This window comes from Temnothorax longispinosus, chromosome 8 (assembly GCF_030848805.1).
Source record: "Temnothorax longispinosus isolate EJ_2023e chromosome 8, Tlon_JGU_v1, whole genome shotgun sequence".
In the NCBI taxonomy this organism is placed as follows: Eukaryota; Metazoa; Arthropoda; class Insecta; order Hymenoptera; family Formicidae; genus Temnothorax; species Temnothorax longispinosus.
This window is the reverse complement of record NC_092365.1, coordinates 20,217,529-20,240,814: the sequence shown is the minus strand read 5'-3', so window position 1 is coordinate 20,240,814 and position 23,286 is coordinate 20,217,529. Positions and strand designations below refer to the sequence as shown.

Genomic DNA, 23,286 nt, shown 5'->3' with positions numbered 1-23,286 from the left:
AATTGCTTGTCTATAAATTAACCAACTCGGATATTTATACATTAAATCAGCACGCTTATTTTAATATTTACCAATTAAACTTATATTTTAAACTGTATTTACATTTATATACACTGTGCGCCTGTGCTATCCACACAAGTTTGATCTCTCTTTAATTATTTCCATTTATCATGCATATGAATATTCTCAAAGCAATAAATAGATCTGAGGCGTAAATTATATTTCACAGCGTACATATAACTTTATGGGATACGTTTTTATATACGTTTCAGATAAGTTTTTTCTACGGGGAGAGATTTGCGTCGTATAATTTTTTAGGGGTTACATGGAGAGGGTGGTTATTTTTTGTTTGTCTGCACTGTGGTTGCGAACTGCGGAGCGAATCTGTTTACTACCCAATGTTGCGGCGTTGTGTAAAAGAAAAAGTCTTTCGTCCGCACAAAGAGAAAGATGATAAATTTCTGAATATAAACTCTGCTCTCGGTTTCATGTTCCTTCCTTCGAAAGCTCTTCAAGGCTATTGTTATTGCCACGTGCTATCGCCATTAATTTATTGTCGTCTGTCATCAGCTGCAACATTACTTTTCAACGCTGCCAAATATTGTGTGAATATAATTTAATATACGAAGTAAGAATTTAATTAATTAAATGAAATGTAAAGATAGAAAAAGATTGCGTTCAGCTTTGCATATATTTTGTTTTGATCATCTTTTTGCAAATTCCATCGCTCGTTATATTTCTTTCTCGTATAAAACCGTTTCGAAAAAATTCTAAAAAAAGCATCAGTTTTTTTGTTTCGTTATATACTTCGTTTACATTTCACTGTATTTCGCTATATTTCTCCCTCGAAAAACCGTGTCGAAAAAATTCCAAAAGAATGTTCGTTCTTTATTTCGCGAAATGTGCGCAATAAACGATACCGTTGTCAAGGCTCAGACGGAGCATTCTGCTTTCTGTTCCAGCGTCAAGACGGACATGGGTGCAGCCGGTGCGGTGTCTAGGCTCTACATCGCCAATGCGAATAAAAAGGACAGCGGGAACTATAGCTGCGCTCTGGCGAACGTAGCAGCAGTCACGATGGTGTCCGTCCACGTGCTGAACGGTACGCTTCCGCTATGAATATTTTCGTATTTCTACGCGCGTTTCCATACATCGGTGAGAGAGAGAAAGAGAGAGAGAGAGAGAGAGAGAGAGAGAGAGAGAGAGAGAGAGAGAGAGAGAGAGAGAGAGAGAGAGAGAGAGAGAGAGAGAGAGAGAGAGAGAGAGAGAGAGAGAGAGAGAGAGAGAGAGAGAGAGAGAGAGAGAGAGAGAGAGAGAGAGAGACGTGGCGATATGTACATATTTATAATTAGAAATATCCACATCCATCTGTTAATTTTTCTCCCGAGAAATATACTTTACGGATGTAAACGGAAAACGCTGTTAGCTATATTTTACATAAAATTTTACGAGTAGAGGAATTAAAATCACAGCGGGAAAGTTCGGTGTGTTTCTCCGGTGCGAGAAAACCATTGTTTACGCGCGGTTCGAGCGCCTCGGGCGATAATTCGTGCGCTGCGTTCTCTTATAATTGTGTATCAGAGAGAGTTCAGCCTGCATCCAAGCAATCAGCCATGCTCGAAATCACGGTTAAAGAATCAGTCTCTGCTCGCTACCGATAACGGCGTTTGGTAGACTTTGAAGGCGAGTGGCGAGTGGCGGAGACGATGCCAGTCACCTTCGTGGGGAGGTCTGCGACGCCTATCGATATAATTTTCCACCCCTTTGCACGGTCGATAATTGATTTTCCACGGCTTTTCAACGGCGCCAATGCCTATTACCGGTCCCCCTTTTCTTTCCTTCGCCGCCTCCCATTTCTCGGCTTGCCGCCCTCGTCCGCCTCACGCTCCAAGAGGTCGGTCGCTCGGTCGCGCTTTCTTCTCTCTGCACATCTTCTTGCGCCAATCGATCGTGTAGGAATACAAAGCTGTGATTTCATCAGGGTAAATAACCGGCGCCGGACGCGACCGAGACGGAGGCGCTGTCGTTGACGGGTCGCTCGATCGCTCTTCGTGATTTTCACTTGGGTCTCCATTTCCGTTTTGTCAACGAGTTTCTTGCGCCAAATGACATTCTTGACTGTATTAATAGAAAATAGTCCGACTCCCACGATGCAGAGGAGAAAGATTGAGAATAGAACATATATAAGGAAAAAAATATATATATATATATTGAAGTCATTAAGAGATGCTACTAAATGCTGTTTTTATTCTTATGCCGTCGCCCGTACTTATTCATACCCTTTTTGTTCCTCGTGGGTAACTTGCGCTGTTTCGTGTGTCCCGCCGACTGCCGTCTAATACTGGCGCATGGCGTATTCATAGAAAAGTTCGTTGAGAATATTCAGGTTGACCCATTTCTTTCTTCAGCAAGCCGAGCTGTCGCAAGACTCTTCTTCCTTTTATAATCCTCTTCATTCTCGCGGCATAGTCAAATTAGCGTTTAAAATGAACATTATTCCTGTAGTGTGCTTAATTCTTATGCTTATAATTTTGTTATGGAAACAATGTAAAGGGAGGGAAAGTTTTATTACGGGAAAACCGAGTAGAATTAATTTATTGTGTTGATAGATATAGTTCATTCATATTCAAAGTTACAAATGGCTATGTATAATTTGAATGGAAAGTAGATACAAATACGATCATTTTTACGATGGAATTAGCATGGATAAATATTGATGCGATTTCGTTCGAGTTAATCGAATTCGATTAAATGACTGAATGCATTGTCCTAATTCATCGATATATACGAATCTCTCCGCGTAATCCAGAAAAATTGCCTCGGATATATTTAGCTCGATCTGTTTTTCTGTTTTCGGCAAGCAATTTTCAGCGTATTTCTCCCCCGTTTTTGATCTATTGCCGGATGGCGCGGGTTTTCGCTGTTTTCTCCCTGGTGCTTCTCTCTTTTATCTTTCGATGACGTAAACCACGAAACTTTCGTATCACGACGAAATAGCACGTAAGTCGAGTCGATGACGCGTGCTCTTGTGGGAAATGCCGCTAAACACAGGCTCTATAGTGGCGGATGGGCGGGCGATGCCACTGCAAGGCGGTCGATACTGTGCGGGGTTTGGGGGGAGAACGTCTTTCGAACTTATGGCAAAGGAGCTCAACGAGTTTTCACGGCGGGTTTTCGCGCTCGGGGCAGAGCGGCTCAGAGACGCCGCATCTATAGGTGATGTGCATTATTTACGGCGGATTACCTTAAGTCGGCCCAATACGAGAGTTCGATCTTCTTCCGGTAAAGTTTGACGAGAGAGCTGCACTCAAGAAAATGCTTGCTGGCGACACACAGTTCCGGTATAATCTGCGGTTCTGGTACCTTTTTGGCAAACGATGTTAATAACAGCCTTCGGCCGCTTAACCAACAACTACTCCATTTTGCTGCGAAAGCTAGATCAGGAAGTTATGGATTACGAGACGCTCGCGAGTTATGTCAGGTGCTTCATTTAAATTCGCGTGCACGCGCCCTTTGGAACTTGCTCTTTGGTAAGCGTACTTTTGGCAGTTATATTCTCTAGCCAAACGTGTTCGATCAATGCCAGCTACGACGAAATTCTTAACTATATGCTCCTCCTGTACAGAAACATATATTGCCGGCAAAACAAGCGTCTTACTATCTCGCGATACGAGGTATGAGCCAGGTAAAGTTAGAGTTAAGCCACGATCGCGATGATGAGTACGCGGAATGCGCAAGTCGGAGAGTTATTACCGCGGGTGTTGTATGCCAGTAACTACAAGAGCGATCATAATACTGAAAGTAATGCGAATTTGCTTGACAAGTAGTCGGACGCTCGAGGCTCGCATTCAAAAGTAGTTTGCCGTGGCGAGAGGAGTCGATCCACGTTTCTGAAATTTCGTGTAGTTCTATATGCATCGCGAAATGTTTCGTACTTCCGCGGCTCGTCTATCCGTTTATGCATGCGATTGCCGCTAATGATGTCCGTCGGACTGAGCAATTTGCGAAACGGGGATTGTGGTCATCTTTGATCATCGTCACACGAGCCGCATCCTAATGCTCTGATCAATCGAGGATCGAGTCTTTGCGCCCCGTGCTTCGCATGAAATGACTACCAAATTCCAAATGTTCCCTCTTTATCAGTAATATAGCTATGGAAGCTTACAGCCATTTTTGGCTACAGCAAGTTATATTGCATATATACATCTCTATATGTGCTAGATAAAATAAATATTCGAGATATTATAGTCATCTTATTATTAGAGATATTATTCGCGCGAAACAGACAGAATAACGTTACAGTTTAAGTGTCGTAATATTAATATTTAAATAAACTTTAAAGTTCTTCAGTTTAGTATGCAAATTTAAACCGCACTTGTGTTGGCGCTGAGAGAATGCGCGCTGGGTATAACAGTTATATAACAAACAATATGAAAGCCGCTGCCTCTGACGTAGAATCTACAAAAATGAAAAAGAGAACGCAATGATTTTGGTTCTTTTTCAGCAAAAAAGCGTGACGTAGTTATACACCTTTCTCATTGTTTCTTTCCAATTAATGTACCTCTTTAACGATATAATGGAAGACCTCTTTACAATTAATTATTCTCGAGATATGCTCGTGATTATTAATTAAGTGCAAGCCGGACTTGGAGATGAAACACCATTACCTCGGTACTATCTCATCGTGTTCGCCTGAAGGGCTTTCTCGCACGACACCTCTTTCTTCCTCTACTTCTGCTTGATCTCTTACTTTGTGATCTTTTTTACTTTCGTTCTCTTCTCATAGAAAATTAACGTCGATAAAGCCGTATTCCGAATAAGATAACTATCCTTTAGCAGTCTAGCATAAGCACGCTTCGCTTTGTAGAATAACAAAATTTTTAATGATAGAAAAATTCACGTAAAGACAGGAGAGTTATAAGACGGTCAGACACTAGAAAAATAGAAATAAATGTGAAACGATAGAATGGCCAGCGGGTTGACCGGATAAAAGTGATCGATGAAAAAAGCTTGAGAAGCGCACGAGTGGCGGACTGTTCGCTTTCGAAAATGAGTAGTTCTTGGCCTAGTTAATGCCTACGAGGAGACAAGTGACTCGGAGTTGAAGCGGTAGTTGGTCGGTTGGTCCTGGCGTATGTATGTGCGTTTTTGTGTGTATGTGTGTACGTGTGTAGAAGCGGGGGTAGAGAGGTTATTTCGCGGGGTGTCACGCCCTACCCATTAATAATCGTAGCCGCAGGCTCCAGGAGGACTACACGTCGACCCGCCTCTATCCTTCCTATGACACGGAAGTCTGCCTTTGCCTCTTCGGCATCACTGCGCTCCATCTGACTCCCCCCCTCCCCCCTCTCTCTCTCTCTCTCTCTCTGTCTCTGTCTCTGTCTCTGTCTCCTCATCTCCGCATCCTTACGTCGTCGACGTAAGGCCGGGCGTGAGGAGTTTGCAAAGCTCTCGTCGCAAGATGTAGTTAACAGGCCCGCTCGCTCGCTCGCTCGCGCGCGCACGCGCGCTGCCATGTATAATACGCAGAAGGAAATCTCCGGAGGGCGCTTGACAGCTCATTTCGCATCCGCCTTTTTCCACCGTGGCGATTCTTTAAGTCCCGACTCGAGCCACCCTCCCGGAGACCGTTGGAAGACAGAAGAAACTGATATCTCCGAGTCGCCGAGTGTGTGATTGATCGCGCGCGGTTACGTAGAATATTATACAATTCTCGAGTCGGTGGCGCGAATTAAAATTTACGCCCCGTCCCCGAGAGCCGAGATAGCGAAACGGCATCAATTAATTTTACTCTACCCGAGTAAAAGGTTGTTGCGATTCGAAATTGAATTTAGTTCGTCTACCTCCTCTCGAAATCTGAGCAGATATGTTCACGTCCGAAATTACGGGAACATCAAACAAAGTCCCGTGTGATCGGCTTTGGTAAATTTATGAAGGTCCGAATATCATATTGAGCAAAGTACTTGGACGATGGTGCAACGTGATTAGTGAAGTCAATGAAATTATGCCGAATTTGCACGCTACATTACGTGGTATTGCGTATATGTATGCGTGCGGCATATGAGTGATCGGCCGATTAATTCGTAATTAAGCAGAGGTCGAATGGCGAAATACTCTGCATAATCCGTGTCAAATGAATAGAATTTCGCCGATTATAGATATAAACTACTAAATATCCTACATAATCTAAAATTTATTTTCATCTTACTAAATATATTTCGTTATTTTTGAAAACTGAAATCAACTTGTATATGAAATTGAATATTTTCTTCTAACGGTTAAAAATATAGTCCAATTGCTTTGCTGCATTAACAAAAACATTTTCAATAAGACGAGACATAAAACGAGACGAAATATCTTAGTCAGTGAGAATTCAGACGATTCAATTAACGAGACGAAAATCCGGGATTAAGGGCCGGTTTACCGGCGGAAGGCGCGTAAACAGAGTTGTAAATTTTTCTTCTCCGGGGAGAGCGTTTAATTGAATCTTGGGAAGAGATCGTATGACCAGCCGTTAAAACTGCTACGTGGATAGCATGTTTTCGACTTCGGAAAAAACTTCGGAATCGATTGTGCCGAACGTTCGATTGTGCCAAGGAAGCGAAGATGAATTATAGAGTTAATTATGGAGTTAGTATAGAGGGCAGAGAGAAAGAAATAAAATATGCGCGATAGCGATTCGATTAATACGGTTGTCAAATTCCGTAATGTGATTTAGTTGTCAAATATACGTGCCTTTAGCACTGTAACCACATAAAGCAATATAATATTACACGTTATAATATCAAGTGTATCAAAACATGTATTATTATCATAATTGTATTCATAATTAAACATAGTTACAACTGTATCGTCAGACTGTAGCGCGGAATTGCAGAGAAATTTGCTGCGTGTACCGCGCGTGTGCTGCACGCATGTAGAAGACCGTAAAATCTAGATTCTAGAATATGTTATCAATTGGAATATATGAAGCTTAAGATTAATACATATTAGCTTCTTTTGATTATAAATCATATCATTGGCTAAGGCTGAGGTAAAGGCAAACGCGGGCTAATTTTTTTTCAAACACGTCACGTTTGTTTTATATCTGATAAAAGAGAATGTTTTTCCCGCGATTGCGACAAACGGTTTCGATCAGCCATTTACGAAATTCGTGCGAACCGCAATTCTTGTCACTTTTAAATGCGACAGCCTGCCGTGAGATTGCGTCGCATTTGATATTTTACCACGGATTTTATGGATGACCGATTCGCGTTTATATTTTGAATTTTTGGACAATTCAAAAGCCAAATACTGGGCATTGGCAATCAATGTGTGTGTACCAATCTTTCGGGGCTTTTATCACGGCACCAGTGACAGAACAAATAAAAGGATTGAAATGTTATTCCATTTGGAACGTTACGGAATATGTTTCCGCTTGTTATAGCGGAGAATAGATTGCTTACAATGTATATATAAAGTACAAGTATTCTTATATTTTCACTCTAATTATTTTTAACCGTTAATTACCAGACGTATTTTCGGACGCGGGACGATTTATTATTCGAGTCTCTCCTTACGTTTTCCTTGCATTCTTAATAAATTGAAACACTTATAACTAAACAAATATACATATATATTAAGGCATAGCAAAGCAGGCCAAAAGCAGAGGTAATAAAATTTCAACGATATTAGCGGAGGCCAATAATTTCAAGACACGAAAATAAAGACGGAAATGTAATTTAGAGACAGATAAGAAACGAACAAATGAAACGTTGTAATAACAAGACATTTATCGATTAGGTCGAAGTAGAAATATTGCTCTCAGTTATTAGCGGAGATTTCACACGTACAATTCATGTACCTCTTTTAAAACCTTTTCTTTTTCGTCTTTTTAGAAATCTCTCCTGTCTTTATTAAATTTCAAACTGAGAATACAGTTTGTTTTCTTTATTCAAAAGATGAAACTATTACCTTAACTAACTGTTATTATAGGAATATAACGAATTGTGTTGTTTTATGATGCGTTTTATGAAAGATATTTGAAGGATGCTGATTTAATAACGTAAATTTTGCAAACGCTCAGTATTCAGTCTCTCGTAAGCCGCAATTCGCATGAAATATAATACTAGTTAGAATACGTGGGTTGGAAAAACGATGGCGGACTTTAATCTGCCCACGTTCTGCTCGTGATGCAATATCGGAGCTACGGGCGACGGATTTTTCGTAAACATTTTAAATATTTTTGAAAAAAATTCGAGACCTCTGCGGTCTCCTCCTGAAATTTGATATACTTCCCACCGCAAATGGAAATACGAATGAAGGAAGGAGAAAGGATCACACACAGAGCGCGTTAAATTAATGACGTTTACCTTGCCTTTTGTTGCAGGAGAGAACCCAGCTGCCATGCAACACGGCGGTACTACGGCCCCGAGGGCGACCTTTATTTTGACCGTTGTGATATCACTATCATCGCTCTTAAGGTGACCGTGATGACCCCGGTGCATTTTGGACCTACGATCCGAATGGTGCTAATTTTCTCTTTTCCCATGGAGACCCCGCGCGCCCGGAAGATCTTCTCGAAACGGACGGAAACTTTGGGGCATTAGGCCCTCCTCCGCTCCCTTTCGAGCGTGCACGCCGCACACGCGATATTGCCGCGAATTACATAGAACGGATATAGATATTCTCGCGCGAGACGCAAATACGACGGTGTGTGTACGCGGCAACGCGACGACGGAGATATCATCCGACCCGAATCCGTTTCGATCGTGGACTTTAACTTTTGGACAAGTATAGCTTCACTGTGAAGCGCAACCGCGTCTCGCAGTTTCGTCGCACGACGCGCGAGACGGCGTATATCAGTTTCCACGGAGCATTTTCGAGCATCTCTCGAGAAACTTGACTAATCGCTTCCAGCGGCGATCAATGCGGGATTTTAGGTAAGAGAAGGACGAATAGCGCTCGCTGTGCGCTCAGAAGCGCACGCTGTGAATTTCAGGAAGAGGGATAGAAACTTATACGTCTCTCCTTCGCGTGTTTGAGCTCTTGGTACTAACGTGTTGACGCTGCATTGTTGATGCGTATGTTATTTACACGTCCGCAATGTTCAAACGCGGATACGTTAATTAAGAGAATTCCGTTCGTGTGACATGTAATGCCCGACTCTATGACATACGTTCGTGCTGATTGTGCTGAAAAAATATAGCCAAGCGATGATTCGATCGATTGCAATCGAAGACGTCCTCGTTTTATTGTTTTATCTTTATATCGTAAAGAATTTTAAGATATATAGGTAAATATATATATTTTGTTTATTATTGATTTAAATGCGAATTAAATTCAGGGATGTATCGTTCCCGTATTAATTTTAATATATTGTTTTTCGGAGGGTGTAACAACGAAAAACTGATGTCTATCGATCGAAAGAAACGAATCTTGCGAGGGTAAATGCGTTATAAAATTCGAAGATTTTTGAAATATATATATATATATACTTTTATATATATATTTGTTGAATTTATATTCTGTCTGTAAACTGTAAATCGTTATGTATTTTTAGAATGAGATTGATTATAAGATTTTTCAAACGACACCGTCCAAAGAATTCGGTACTGCTGACTACTGTGACTATAAGTTAGAATTATCTTTTCTGTTGACCGATTTCAGCAATTATACAATATTATACAATATCTCTCTGTGTTGCTCGCAGAGTAATAAAAATATTTTCATTCGTTTAGCACCAAAATTTTTGATAGCTTCGAACTAACTCCACGTATATCTACATATCATCATCTACATTTTTACTTTACGTTGTAAAATCAAAACTTATCCACTTACAAAATTAACAGATAATTGGAATTTACGTTGTAATTTTGCAAACAAAATTACGCTGTTAATGAAAAATTGCTGAAACAAAACATCGATTTTATCCACATAATGTTATATTGTTGTTCGATTTTATCTAGGTAAAATATGGAAGCAATATTTTCGAGGCTCGCAATGGTTCAAAGAAATCGACGCCTTTGTCGAGCATAAAACAACGATTGCGATGCATCGACGTTGTTCAGTGGTAGTTTTCATGCTCGTGCATGGGGCGAAAAATACGCGATGAACGTGGCCGATGAGGATCTATTCATCGTTCGTCATTCGCTCAAAATGCCTGACGTTGACGAACATCAAATAAAATCCGTTAGTTATCAAAAGATTACATAATCGTCGCGGGTGTAATAAATGTTATTTGTGAAAATTTGACACGGCCATTTTTCTCTTCCAGCTAGTTATTGAGCATATTTTTATCTACCCTACGAATTGCTACGATTGAACGATTCGGAAAGTTCTATGCTTTTTACATTTGTATATTGTGACACTTTTTATTTCACAATATATTTTTTAGAAAATGTAGAGAGGAATATATACATTTCTATATAAAATTTCTTTTTATATATAAAACTATTAAAATATTATATAGATTATTAGATTTCGAAACAAATTTTTTGTTTATTTGATTTTATATTACAATAACACTTAAATTTTTTCAAACGCAGATAATAATTTATCAGTCAACTTAACAACAACAAGCGTGACAAAATTATTTTTATATACATATTACGGAAGATCTATGCAATTTTATAGGAATAGATAACTAACTTAACTTCTAACTTTTTATTGCTACGCGAGTGGCTTTCAATCCGCGTCATATTCTTTGTTTTAAAGATATTAAATTGATTTGTATGAAATAGTACTAAAATTTAATGAAACACAATTGGGGAGGCAACAAACGAACAGATGTAAGCTAAATTCAGAAACTTTAAGTGAAATCTCAAATAACATTTGCATTTTCGTAAACACATGCAAATAACATTTGCATTTTCGAAATTTTATAGCGCTCGCACGCTATATAGCGGTGGTAAGTATACGATTGCATGAGGGATGTAATGCAGATCGCTCGGCCGGCGGAATTGTAATGCGCGGGATCGGAACGTGTGTGGCACCGTTAAAAGCGCGACAAGTCGGACAAGGATCGATCGGGCAACAAATTACCGATCGCGCCGATGGAAAATGAACCGTTAAGCAGCCCCTGGCCTGACAATGACGTACGGTTAGTTTGGCGTAAATCAGTAGTTTCTACTCGCGGCAATGCTCTCGTTCGCCGGCTGTAATGTGATAATTTAACAGAGGCATTATTGCACGAGCAGGTGCAAAATATTTCAACGAGGCGCGTGCGGCCGCGCGCGCGCGATCCGTTACGCAAAAGCCACATCCGCGCGTAACCAGCGCCCGCGATAAATTTAATTATTATTTCGAGCGAGAGGTAGTAGCCAGAATCCAAAGCGGAGTATCGGGATGCATTGAATCGTAACGACGGTCCGAACGTTTCGCGGGGGCAAACTTTCCATTCAGTTGTGTCTGCCTCCCCCGACCCGCGGTCGTCTCTCTCTCTCTCCCTCGTCCCGTGTAGCTCTTCAATTTATCGTCGGCTTCTTTCGTCGCCGTTCCGCTATCTCTTAATGGAAGTTTCGAGACGACTGAGTCGTCTGTTCTATTCGCCCTGTTTCTACGCGGCGTTCAGACGGTCTTAAATCCGCGTGAGCCCAATTATGCGAATTAACGTCAAAGCGTGCAAACTACGACTGACAGTTTTATAACTACGTCGGTGACGCAAACGTAGATTTTACACGCGAACTATTCGCTGTCGCTCGCCGACAGGCACAACGCGACCGAATGTCATCAGTTTCGATTGTTTGCTTGTTCCACGTTTGCTAGCGCACGGAATTCATTTTCGAAGAATATAAGAGAAAGCTTTTAACTGCAATATCGTCGCAGCAAACATCGTTTATTCTTAGAAAATATTTAGGGTCTATTAAGAATAGTTTTTTTTATTCAATTTCTCGTTTAACTATTTTAGTAAGTAATTGTTTTAGTAATTTTTAAGTATAACTGTGGTAAAGTTCAGGACCGATTACCTTGTATTAAAATTTCCACCCAAACGAGCCCCGAAGATATTGCATGATATTGAAGTAATAATACAATGAGATAATGGACTATGGACATTACATTTCTATCCATTGGTGAAACATCGGATAAGATTTCCGTTGTTAAAAGTTATTGTTTAAATAAATCACATATATTCATACAAGATATATATGTGTAACGATTAAAAACATTTATTCCAAAGATATATCTCTTATTTACCGAATATTACGTAGGTTTAATTTGTGAATATAACTCGTAGGTTTTGATATCAAAGCGAATTTTTATACGCTTATCTGCACACACCCCGCCTTTTAATAATCTTCGCTCAGAACAATTCTGCGTTTGGCCTCGCTAATCTTCGAGAGATTATCTCTAATTAAAAGTGGCCCTCCGGAATATAAGCACAGTTTCGTTTTTAATATTTTCTCTTTGGTTTTATTTCCTCGCCCAGCCCAGTATGGCTAGCCATTGTTCACTGTTCCGCGACGATTACCTTCCGCGCGAAAGTCTTCTGGATAATATCGTACGTGGGCGTTGTGTGTATACACGTCTGTGCGCAGGGGCGCGAGATTGCGAGCGAAATAATCTACGTGTGTTCGATAATGTAATTCGAAATTAGAAGTTAAGCCGCGGGCAGAGCTGTATAATTTCTGAACGGTGCGAAGGACGTGCGAAAGTGTGGTGTACGTACCGCCGCGTCATGCCGCGTGAATTCGCACGCGCGCATGAACGTGTTCTCCAATATATTCTATCATCATTAATCATATTTCATCCCCATGCATCCATACTAATATATCCACGATAATGGTTAAAGCAAGTCTGTAAGCACATCTGTACGTTATTGGTACTACTATATCATTATTAATGCGATTAAAGCGAACGAACTCACGATGCCCAGTCCATCAGCAAATGCAGAGAGAGAGAAAGAAAGAGAGAGTGACAGAGAGAGTGTGAGAGAGAAATAGAAAACTCATTCAATGTCGGTATTCACTGTTCATTATTTATAAAAACTCGAACGCAGGATACAATAAAATGTATAGTACTTAATCACCGAGTATTTACTCATTCCTCCTTCTCGTCACGGCGATACCGTTTTTCACAAAATAATTAAAGGGGGTGTTGTATATGTTCTGCGTCCCGGCATTTAAATAGCTAATTGGCTCCGAGTTCTTTCCGTCGTGCGCATTAATTCCGTTATGAAAAATTTGATGAACTTTTATTAATTTAAATTATATGTCCGTGGACTCGCGCGCTAGAGAAGGGAGAAAAAAAACCGTCACCGGGAGAGCATTACTTAGTATCCATTACGAAGAGATACTCATTAATTCAACTCTATTGCATTCTTTATAGCCACTTTATTTCGTCGAAAAGAGAAACTGCTCGCGACGAAGGCCGAGAGATGACCTTTTTAATGATTGTCCTTGGCATGATTACGGAAATTGCCATACCATGCCCGGAATGCAATCGCTCGTAATCTATATCGATATTCGTTCTATCATTCATGATACATTCCTTCCGTATTCCCCCCAAAAGAGTGAAACGATTATTCCCTTCGACGTGTTGGTTGAGAAGACTTATTCGAGGGTTTCATGGCGGTCTGGGGAAGCGACACAATGATAAACTCACTGGGCGAGTCGAGCTACGATAAAAGCCGCCGGAAGAGGCTTCGTTGGAGCACCGAGTGCCGGGCGAAAAATTGAAAAAAACGAAGCCCGCGCGAGAGCTGGCAGAAAAAAGAACACCCCATTGCCATACTCCGGGCAGACTGGGTGCGTTAAGCGCCGCGGTTTTTAATAGCTCCCTTTTCAGCAATACACCGTCCTGGAAAAATAACTAAATCAGAATGTTGGCACTGACGTTTGCTGTGTGAATGAGAGAGGGAGGGAAGGAGGAGGGGAGGTTGGGAGGGGGGAGAGAAAGAGAGAGAGAGACAAGTACGGACAGATGTAAAGTATATTCTTGTGACGTAAATGATGTGGTGTAACATCGCGCATGAGTGTGTTTCGAATAATTATTTTGTTGCCCATAATTTCTTTTCGCGCAACCGTCGCGACGTACCCTTTCTCTCTCTTCCTCTCCTTTATACAGAATATTGTAGGATATAAGCAATACACCCGGTGCGGTATTGAAATAGGCTAATAAATTAATTATTGTTAAGAAAAAATCGACTTTAAATTCATGAAAAACATAATCAGCTAAAAATCCATTAAAATTCTCTCGAACGATGTCGTTGCAAAAATAAGAAAAGACAGCGCAATTATATGTAAAATAATCACAACTTAGAGACACGTAATACCGTTAAACACGTACGTTTCCCCTTTGTGCAACGTTTGTGCGCACTATCCTTGATTAAGGGAAATATCACCGTACGTTGTGATGCCAGGTATTTCTAAAACAACGCCGGTGAAACAAACCGCTTTATTTCGGGGCTAGCTCTCGACCGTGGCTGTTGCGTACTTCCCCGTGCCTCTCCATTGTGTCGTACACCGCGCTCGCATGAGCAGCGTTTCTCTTTTTGCGAGGTGGCAGAGCAGAGAAAGACATAAACCCTTTGTCATAATTTCGTATACTGCCGCGGCACGTAGCGGGATGCGCGACACGTGGAATCTTCTGGCGCATACCGTTGGTGAGCTATGCATCATCTCGACGCAGTCAAGTTGCGGATGCTCGAAAAAAAGGACACAGAGACAGTGAGCTAGTATACGGTTGCCCATAAAAATCACGCCGCCCAAAACATTTTGGGTTACGATTGTTCTTCCGCTAAATATACATCGCTGTACCGCGTGGTAATATTAATGGATTAATAATCCCATTTTGTGCATTAAAAAAAAAAGACGTTTTGTCGAAGTCGTCCGCGAGATGCAAAGTGTCATATCAGAGAAGCGTCTACAGGGACTTCAGAATGATGATGAGGCGGACAATAACCAATGCAAGAACGATTCACGGCTTACGCTACGTCAGTACGCATCGTGTGCAGATACATGGTGTATGTACATACAGGGGCTTACGTACAAAGCTAAATGCGTATTGGCAGTCACCACGTTGCCTGTCGGCTTTGTGTACGTACCATTACAATGTATGTGGCTTGGCCAGGTCAACACGCCGACAGAGAACGTCCATTACTTCATCAAACCCTGGCCATCGTCGACAGATCCGTCCACCGCCAATTTGCCAACAATCGCGACACTCAGTCAGTATAAACAGTTTGGCTCTTTGACCACGGCAAGTGGGACGGTTTCCAAGCAAGGATACGCAGTTCAACACCATGCAAGTGATTTAATTTTAGATAACGTGCACGTCCTCTTTTGCTAATTATTTCATAAAGGGTAACGCGAGTACACGCTGCGCATTGCGGTTGACGTAATAATGAAAAGGGCAAATTTTAAATGCGTACAATGTAAGAATTTAACGTTTGATGTGATGCGTGTCCACTTTTCAAATTGTAATCTTAATACCAAATTAGAAAACGGTATCGCGATATAGCGATACGAAGATCTATTCGTACCTGCATTCGGGCATTGGATATTGTTGCAGCTTGTTGATTCGTATCTCTTACAGAAATGAGAATATAGAAAGACGATGCGGTCGCTGGCTCGGACGTCCGGCGAACCTTTGGCTTAATTGTAGCGTTTAATCGCGACGGGCGGGTCCCTCGATTAATTATTTAAACCCCCTTAGGCTAAGGTTGAATTAATGGATGTGGCTCCGCAATGCTACCGCGTTATCGATAATTCTGCAATTCTGTGAGACCCCTATTAGACCGTCGGGTGCCAGGAACACGTGCCGAATATAGATATAACTCGTTTGTACATCTCATGTTTACGATTGCGTTATTATTGCCGTTGCTATTGACAACTTGTTTTCTCGGCAAACCTTTCGGAGAAACGGATAACACAGGATTAAATTAATCGAAGTTCGACAAGATTTTCTGAAAATGTTTCTCTTAAATCGTCTTCAACTGGGACGATAACATGGTTTACTTTTACGATTTTTTTCTGTAATCTTTTTGAATACACCATGATTTAAAAATAGCGGATATGGTTATTTTTCGCGTCAACTTTTCCTTTGCTAATGGGATTGCATCAAGACGATACCGACCCTTCGAATAGTCGATATCGTTTGACATTTTCCAATTTCGACTCCCGTCAAAGTATATAGAAGGTAATAACCAAAAATGTTCACGATTTTCAGGGCAGTTTGGAAAAGGTGACGACCGGGCGCAAAATATCACGACATTACAGAACAGTGACATCCGCGCGTGTCCTAGATACTTCAATTATTTGCTCTTTGCATAGTAAAAAACAGGTCAGCTTTATAATTATAAATTGCGGAGCGGGACAATATTTTTGTCAACAGTAATGGATTTATATCTGATTCATAATTCTTAAAAAAAAAATCATGCGCGCGTTACTGTTCGAACATTACGAGGAATATCCGGTGATCAAGGAACAAAGCACTATCATGATTTCCTCGCGGTGTCGGGGACGCAGCGATTCGAAGCGAGTCGAACTGAGCTGAGCAAGCCAATCGTTCTCCTTCCATTTGCAAATTAAACGGTCACGTTCTTGATTTCAATTCTACAGAAGGCGATTCCCCTGAGTTTCCAATGTAACTTGTCTTAAACTCGGGCGACCAGACGTTTAATCTTAATCGATCTACCGCCTTATCGCGCGGCCGATGTATATCAACATTTTTCCATTTCCACCGCTGACATCTCCATCGACCTTCCCACCACTTTCGCCTCTATCTCGTTCATCCCTGCCGTCCTTCCTCCTTTTATCCGCGCGTTCCTTTTCTATTCTACCATTCTTACCCGTTATTCCGGCCGTCGATTTCTTTCCGATCCTTCTCGCCCCCGTTTTTCCGTTTTACCGCTTTCCTCACAGCCTCGGCTCTGCTACGATTTCTTACAGATTCCGCAACTACTCCCGCTCGAAAGCACAGGCCTCCCCTTTAGCCGCCTCGAAGTCTTATCTTAATGGGTTGCCTTGGCAATCGAAAGTTTAGTTATTATCGCGGCCGTTGTCGCCCCGCTTCGCGAACTGTACGCTGGATCGCGCGGAAGCATTTTAGGTGGGTAGATAGAGAGACCGTGGAAATTACCGGTTTGACACGTACGCATGACTATTACGGGCGAAGACAAACTCGGTCTTTTACGGCGAGAACTTACAGTCGCACGATCGTCAGCAACTCGGATCACTTGAAATGAGAAAAACGTTAGCAAGATCATTCCAATTCTTTTTATTTTGTGTGATTCGAGAAGACGATCAGAAGTAAACTACGAACTTTCAGTAGATTGTAACTTTGAATTGATTGCGTCGTTGTAATTATCAGTTTTCGCGTTTACTTCGAGGGACACGCCTTTATCAGGGACAGCGTTTCAAGTTTCAATGATCTTTCCATCGTTCACATATCGTTAATGAGACCAGACCGTACACAATTATAATCGCTTCTCTCGCGAATGTGCCACTCCTTCAGTATTTAGTCTCCAAACAGGCAGTAATGAAATGTTCCCAGTGTTACCGCAACGAGAATATACCGTAGATCTGCTGGTACTAACGTCGACTCATTAAGAACGTCTCATTACTGGTGGTAACCGGGTCAATTACTCATAAGTTCACTCTTAACGTTCAAGACGTCCTATGTGACCTTATGCGATTCTCATGGTATGCATTATACATTTAATTGCTATGTTTGACGTATTTCTGGAAAAAGTATATAAAATTGTGGCCGAAATGCAATTTTGAAGCTATTTCCTCTATTAATAAGTTCTGTTATCTTTCTTTTGATAAACGAAGATCGCGTGCGTGTTTCGCATAAAACTGTCTTCATTATGAAATGACAAAGTTTTAGGTTACTATATTTAAAAAAAGAACAATGCGGAAGTTAGAGTTATCAAAAGAGGTAAAACATGAGTAAGAAACGTGCAATAAATATTGCGCTTGTTGGTCGCCACTACGGAAAAATTGATATCGAACGAGTGGGTAATGCATATGAAATCGAGCGATAAAAGTGCCTACGTGTGTTTCGAGGATTTCCACAGACAAAGCCTTTTCAGGTTTCTTCAGCGATCCACCACCGGGTCCCTTTGACGTTTATCGAAAACCCGTAAAATTTCGTGAAGATGTTGCCAAAGGGCGCCAGATTCTCGGTGCACCTCCTAATCAATTATTCGAAAAGAAGTATGAGCGAATTTTTGAAGGCGAGGCACTCACGGAGCCGTGGCGCGACGAGGCGAAGCAACGGGTATGTATTTTATAATATGAGAAACTACGGCAAATCGATACTTGATCATTTATTGAAAATAAAACGCTGAGGAACTAAAAGTTCGTGCGTAGGGTCTGTTACTGTGTCAATTAAGATTTAAACTTTAATTAAATCCCTGTCAGAGGAATTTATACCCTTCCTTGGAGAATATCGTTTAATAAAGTTTGATTATAATTTTTTAAATGTGCGCTGATCTAGCCGAAACTGTCCAATTAATCAGTTGCACTTGATTAAGTAACCCTTGATTAAGTAGAATACGTTGTCAAATTTTTCTCGTTCATTTCACTTCCATCTTGTATTTGTTTAACTATATATTAATTTAATTTGCTTATCGTATTCGGTTTTCGCTTTAAGAACGTTACAAGGAAAAGAATCTTTATTATAGCTTTGATATACGTCGAGTAAAATTTTACGATGCATACATTTCAGATAAAAGATGAGAAGAGGAAGATTGGCGGTCGCATGTTACCGACATCTCCATCGAAGAAGCACTCGACGCCCGGAGACTGGTATGGATGCTTCGCTAAATCTTCTTACTTCAGTCCGCAGTTGAAAATGGAAGCGAGAAAAAAGACGCCGGTTCCACCTAATATGAAGATCAAGCCCAATCCGCTTGGTGGCCCAGGATACGCGGATATTTGCTTGAGTCCTTATCCATCGTACTCTCACGAGCCTTACGATCGCGTCGGAAGAGTAGTTGGTAAAAGTAAGTGCATCTCCGTTATATGCCACTTCCGATCTGATCTCCACTTCCTTGAACAACTATCGATAAATTCGAATGCATAATTTTTTTAGTGAAAATGCATAAATTTTTTAGCGATACGCTGGGAATGGATGCCTTTAAGATAGCTTCAAAAAAGTTAAACGTTTTTACGTTTTCTCATATTGGAAATAGAGCAAGGTCTCGCTCATTCGTAACCTTGATAAAGATATTTATGTTAGAACGAGTTTATTTCGATGTTGAGTTGAATATAATGAGAACAGGAATCACGTGTCATCGCACCATTGTCGAGCAAATTTCTTTCTCTATTTTCTTATTTTATATCGCACGCATTATAAGGCGCTTCGAAATCTATAATTCTTTCACGAAATATTCTTTACAAAATATTTTACGGATCGAGAAACTTAATCCAGCCGTATATACACCTCATTTTCGTTCTGAACATTTTTCGTCTCTTGTTCCTTTTTATTTATACAATTTCTTGGTTGTTATTGTGTTTTGTGATTTTTTTAAAGAATTATATATAAATTAAAAGTATTTTTTAAATTAAAACAACAATTTTTGGATAATTTATATATATATATATATATATATATATATATAAAACGGCAGCGAATGTGTTTATTTAGTAACAACATGAAATGTTTCTGTCAATTTTTATATACAGCCAATAAAATTGCCAATTAAAATTATTTGATAAAATTTTATCGTTTTTTTGAACTTTTCTTTAATTATCTTACATATATATGTATACGTATATAATGTACGTATATTGTACAACGTAACATGAGAATTCCCCCAATTACAGTAAAAAAATAATAATGAGGGACTGGAACATAAACGTAGATTGGATTTTTTTCAGAACACTTCCTTTGTTTTACATGGTAGCACGTAATTAATTATAGTTTTATCGTAAAAAAGAATTACGCTGGCTTTTGAGGGAAACGCATTTTTAACTCTTACGTAAAATACCTTGGAAAAAGCGTTCGGTAGCAATTAAATAAAATCTCAATTAGTATCATAAATGTTTGAAATTCTTCTCACAGGGAATTTCTTAGGAGGCCATCGCGTTAAAAGCTTCTTGTAGATTCTCTGTAGAATTGGAAATTTCTCTCAATTTAGCCTTATGTACAAAGATTCTTACGGAAGATTTTTAATAAATCTATACAAATTATGCGCGTGTTAATTTTCGAACAGTTTTATGCGTTTAGCAAAATATTCGCGCTTTTCTAACTGTCGCGCTTACAGTTCTTTCCTTTTTTGTTTCATTTATATTCTAAATGTAAATCATCACTTTGGGTGGAACAGAAGTGGTGTCTGAAGGCCGATTCTTGACGACTAGTGCGCCGTTGGATTATTTTCCCCCCAATCCTTACGGGGATGAGGAACCAGGGCCCACTTATGTCCGTCCGGTCGAGATTGCGAGGAAGACACTCGGTACGGCGCGATTCTACATCCCTTTCCCCAAGAAACCCGGCGGAAGTCACGATGGTTGCTTCAGCAAGTTTCCAGAGTACACGGGCGATCCTTATGTTAAGGCTAAGGGTAGAGCTGCCGCTCAGCCCAAGTTTATAAGCGGCGGGCCATTTCTACGGTCGAAATATACGAACAGTATTATCGCGCAGATAACGAAAATATCGTGCAACGCTCGCAATTATTCGGAATATCGGGAACGAGCGTATCCTACGCACTGAGAAAATCTTTTTTAATTGCACGGAAATTGAATTCTCTCAAACTTCTCTTTTTTTTTTCACTATTAGGAAGAAATCTTCTTCCGTAATTATATCAGTCGTACGGAAGTTAATTAAAAATAACTAGATTTGATATTACTCTCTTTATCTTTTATTCACGATGCTATATGTACAGTCATTGCGTTTGTATACAATATCGTTTAAGTAAATTACTTATAAACAAATTAAGAATAAGAAAGAACGAATCAAATAATAATGATGCTGAATTTGTGCATATTTATTAAATTGACTTTAAAAATTCAAATTGGCAAACTTAGATTTTATTTTAATTTTATTCCGTAGAACTTATCGGAAGGCTTTGAATATATTTCTATTTTATCGCGTCCGCAATGCATGCAATTTCGTATTAGAAGAGCCATCACCTTCTGCTATCACGCTTCCTTCCCTACGATGTTGACCCGATAAATCGCTTTTCAGCAATGGCCAGTGGCCAAGTACAGCTGCAACAACATTCAAGCGCGCGGGTAGCCGAGCTCTTTCAAAGCGAATCGCCCTGACGCGTTCGATCTTACGGCTCTAATGAAATTCTAACGAATGTTCTACCATCGTCGGAGTCCACTCTCGGCAACCGGCCATTAAATAATTCCAATAAGCATCACGTGTCCCGCACGACAAGACTATTAAGGTCGACAGCCGATAGAAATCGCAGAAAGGACTGGAAGAAAGAAAACAAAGGATGCACTTCGTGTTTGGTTAGGGATAAGCAAGAGCGCGTAATTAACGGGATGTTTTACTTGCCGCGACTAAAGAAAACATTTCTTTTTCTTGACAAGGCTAATATTAACATTTGGCCAAACTAGGCTAAATCAACGTGCATAATATCATATTTTGGCTACATTGTCATTCTTGAATGTGATGAGTGCATTTTGATAAGTTGTCAGCGCGCAAAGAACGCCTTCCCACAGAGAAGGAAAAAGTCATCGCGTGCAGCAAGCTTTAGGAAGTTTATTATTTTATATAAAAGTCAGAATACATAAAAGGCGTTTCGATTATAGCTTACGATATATACCTCCGCAACGAAGACAAGACGGATGGTGAATTTTTCTGGCAAATGAACTTGGTATCTTAAGCTATAAGTGTCTTGCGCGAAGTCTCTCGCGCGCCGCCACGTCAGGCGGTGCTATGTATAGAAATGCAATAAGCGTTTCCGCCTCTGAAAAATTTCTCGTGGAGCACGTGGCAGACAAGAAATGGCAGCGGGTGGGTATGATACCATGAGATTTATTCCGCGGTTGAAGCCGACCATTTCTCCGTGCCGTGTCGTTGCGCCGGTATTAAACATTCCAGGCATTGCGATGCCTCTCCAATACTCACTGAGGAACCTAGGAGCATTGTACAAGACTCGGCTCGAAGCAGTACAACTACGTTCACGCGATATGTACATCGATATGTGTATATACGTATATACATATAGTACACATAGTATATACACTTATTATATATATACACATATTTACTTCGTGCTCATCGGTCTGCGCAATTTTTGAGACACTTGGGACAGTCTCAAAAGAGGATTGTAAAGAAAACGTTTCTCTGTTTCACACGCAAGCTACAACTTGCAACAACCTAACAAATTAAAAATTTTTCTCTCTTCGTGAGAAATTCGAAACTATTTGAACTTTTTTAAATAGTACCTAATATATGATTTTTTTACAATATTGTAAAGGATATTAATGCCCATTTTCACCAACGTTGTTTAACTTGAACCTTAATTTAATTCACTCTTTGTCTCTTTCTAACAGTCTTCCTTAAAAACAGACAAAGAGTGAATTGAACTAAGGTCCAAGTTAAACGACGTTGGTGAAAACGGGCGTAAGACAAATTAAATGTATTACCAGAAATGCCACTTTTATTGATATTTAGTATAAAATTTGCAACATTACTTAAAATAAATACAACAACATATTAAACACCAATTAATAATATTCAAAATCTTCGAAGAAGGATAATTACATGTTATGCAGCTTTAAATCCAAATATATTATCATAGCTCTGTTAAACATAAATAAAGAGCAGAACTTTGTATTGTAGAAGACATGCAATTTAAATATTTGCTTATATAAATTACAATCTTTCTTTATTGTTATAAAAAAAATTAGCATTTCCTGTGCGTTGAATTCGTTTTAATGTTTCTTGCAATATTATTAAAAAAATTGTATGATGTTAAAAACTCAAAATAATTTTGTTTTTTTATTAAAAAAAAAAAAGATTTTTTTAGATTACAAGTTATAACTGAAAAAAAAAATAGATATTTTGTTACAATTTTTTTTAATTGTCACAAAAATTGTGCGGATCGTTACGATGAACAACCTGTATAGACACATACATATGTATATTGTATGTATTAATACGTACACGTTGACGAAAAAGAAACGTCGGAAAACGAGGGGCATTAGCTGAATCAGGCAAAACGTGTGGCTTATTTGCGTGTGAATGTAGAGAATCCAATTTGAAACCGTAATGATGTTATGTAATAATAAAAAGGTAATAAATAATTAATCAACATCAAATCAAATATAATTAATCAAATATGTTGGATACTGTGTATCTTGATGTGATACTTTTTACTTACGGTGAATTACATTAATTACG

General features: G+C 39.8%; 2 protein-coding genes across 8 annotated transcripts in view; both read left to right on the top strand.

Moving 5' to 3' along the window:
• The window catches only part of LOC139817527 (zwei Ig domain protein zig-8), a 129,284-nt gene extending 116,282 nt beyond the window's left edge, over positions 1-13,002 (top strand). For all 6 annotated transcript variants that reach the window (XM_071785694.1, XM_071785698.1, XM_071785696.1 and 3 more), the window contains 2 exons: positions 963-1,102; positions 8,369-13,002. In XM_071785694.1, coding sequence (XP_071641795.1) covers positions 963-1,102; positions 8,369-8,466 — 238 coding nt within the window. In that variant the 3' untranslated portion in view covers positions 8,467-13,002. The remainder of the gene's footprint in view (positions 1-962; positions 1,103-8,368) is intronic.
• A 1,100-nt stretch (positions 13,003-14,102) lies between these two features.
• LOC139817990 (cilia-and flagella-associated protein 96) lies at positions 14,103-22,803 on the top strand. Of its 2 annotated transcripts, none has more exons than XM_071786370.1 (4): positions 14,103-15,226; positions 18,014-18,201; positions 18,652-18,928; positions 19,040-19,483. In XM_071786370.1, exons 1-4 carry the CDS (start codon positions 14,815-14,817, stop codon positions 19,069-19,071), a joined length of 909 nt encoding a protein of 302 aa, XP_071642471.1. In that variant the 5' UTR covers positions 14,103-14,814; the 3' UTR covers positions 19,072-19,483. The 2 variants fall into 2 exon arrangements, with proteins under 2 accessions (XP_071642471.1, XP_071642470.1); XM_071786369.1 differs by lacking the exon at positions 19,040-19,483 and adding an exon at positions 20,252-22,803 and having other exon boundaries at positions 14,107-15,226.
• The last annotated feature ends 483 nt before the right edge of the window (positions 22,804-23,286 follow it).

Excerpts from the sequence above, each read along its gene's own strand:
- LOC139817990 (XM_071786369.1), top strand. The coding sequence starts at position 14,815 with ATGCAAAGTGTCATATCAGAGAAGCGTCTACAGGGACTTCAGAATGAT. Across the intron at positions 15,227-18,013 it reads CGCAGTTCAACACCATGCAA|GTTTCTTCAGCGATCCACCA; the intron begins GTGATTTAATTT and ends AAGCCTTTTCAG. Across the intron at positions 18,202-18,651 it reads GCGACGAGGCGAAGCAACGG|ATAAAAGATGAGAAGAGGAA; the intron begins GTATGTATTTTA and ends CATACATTTCAG.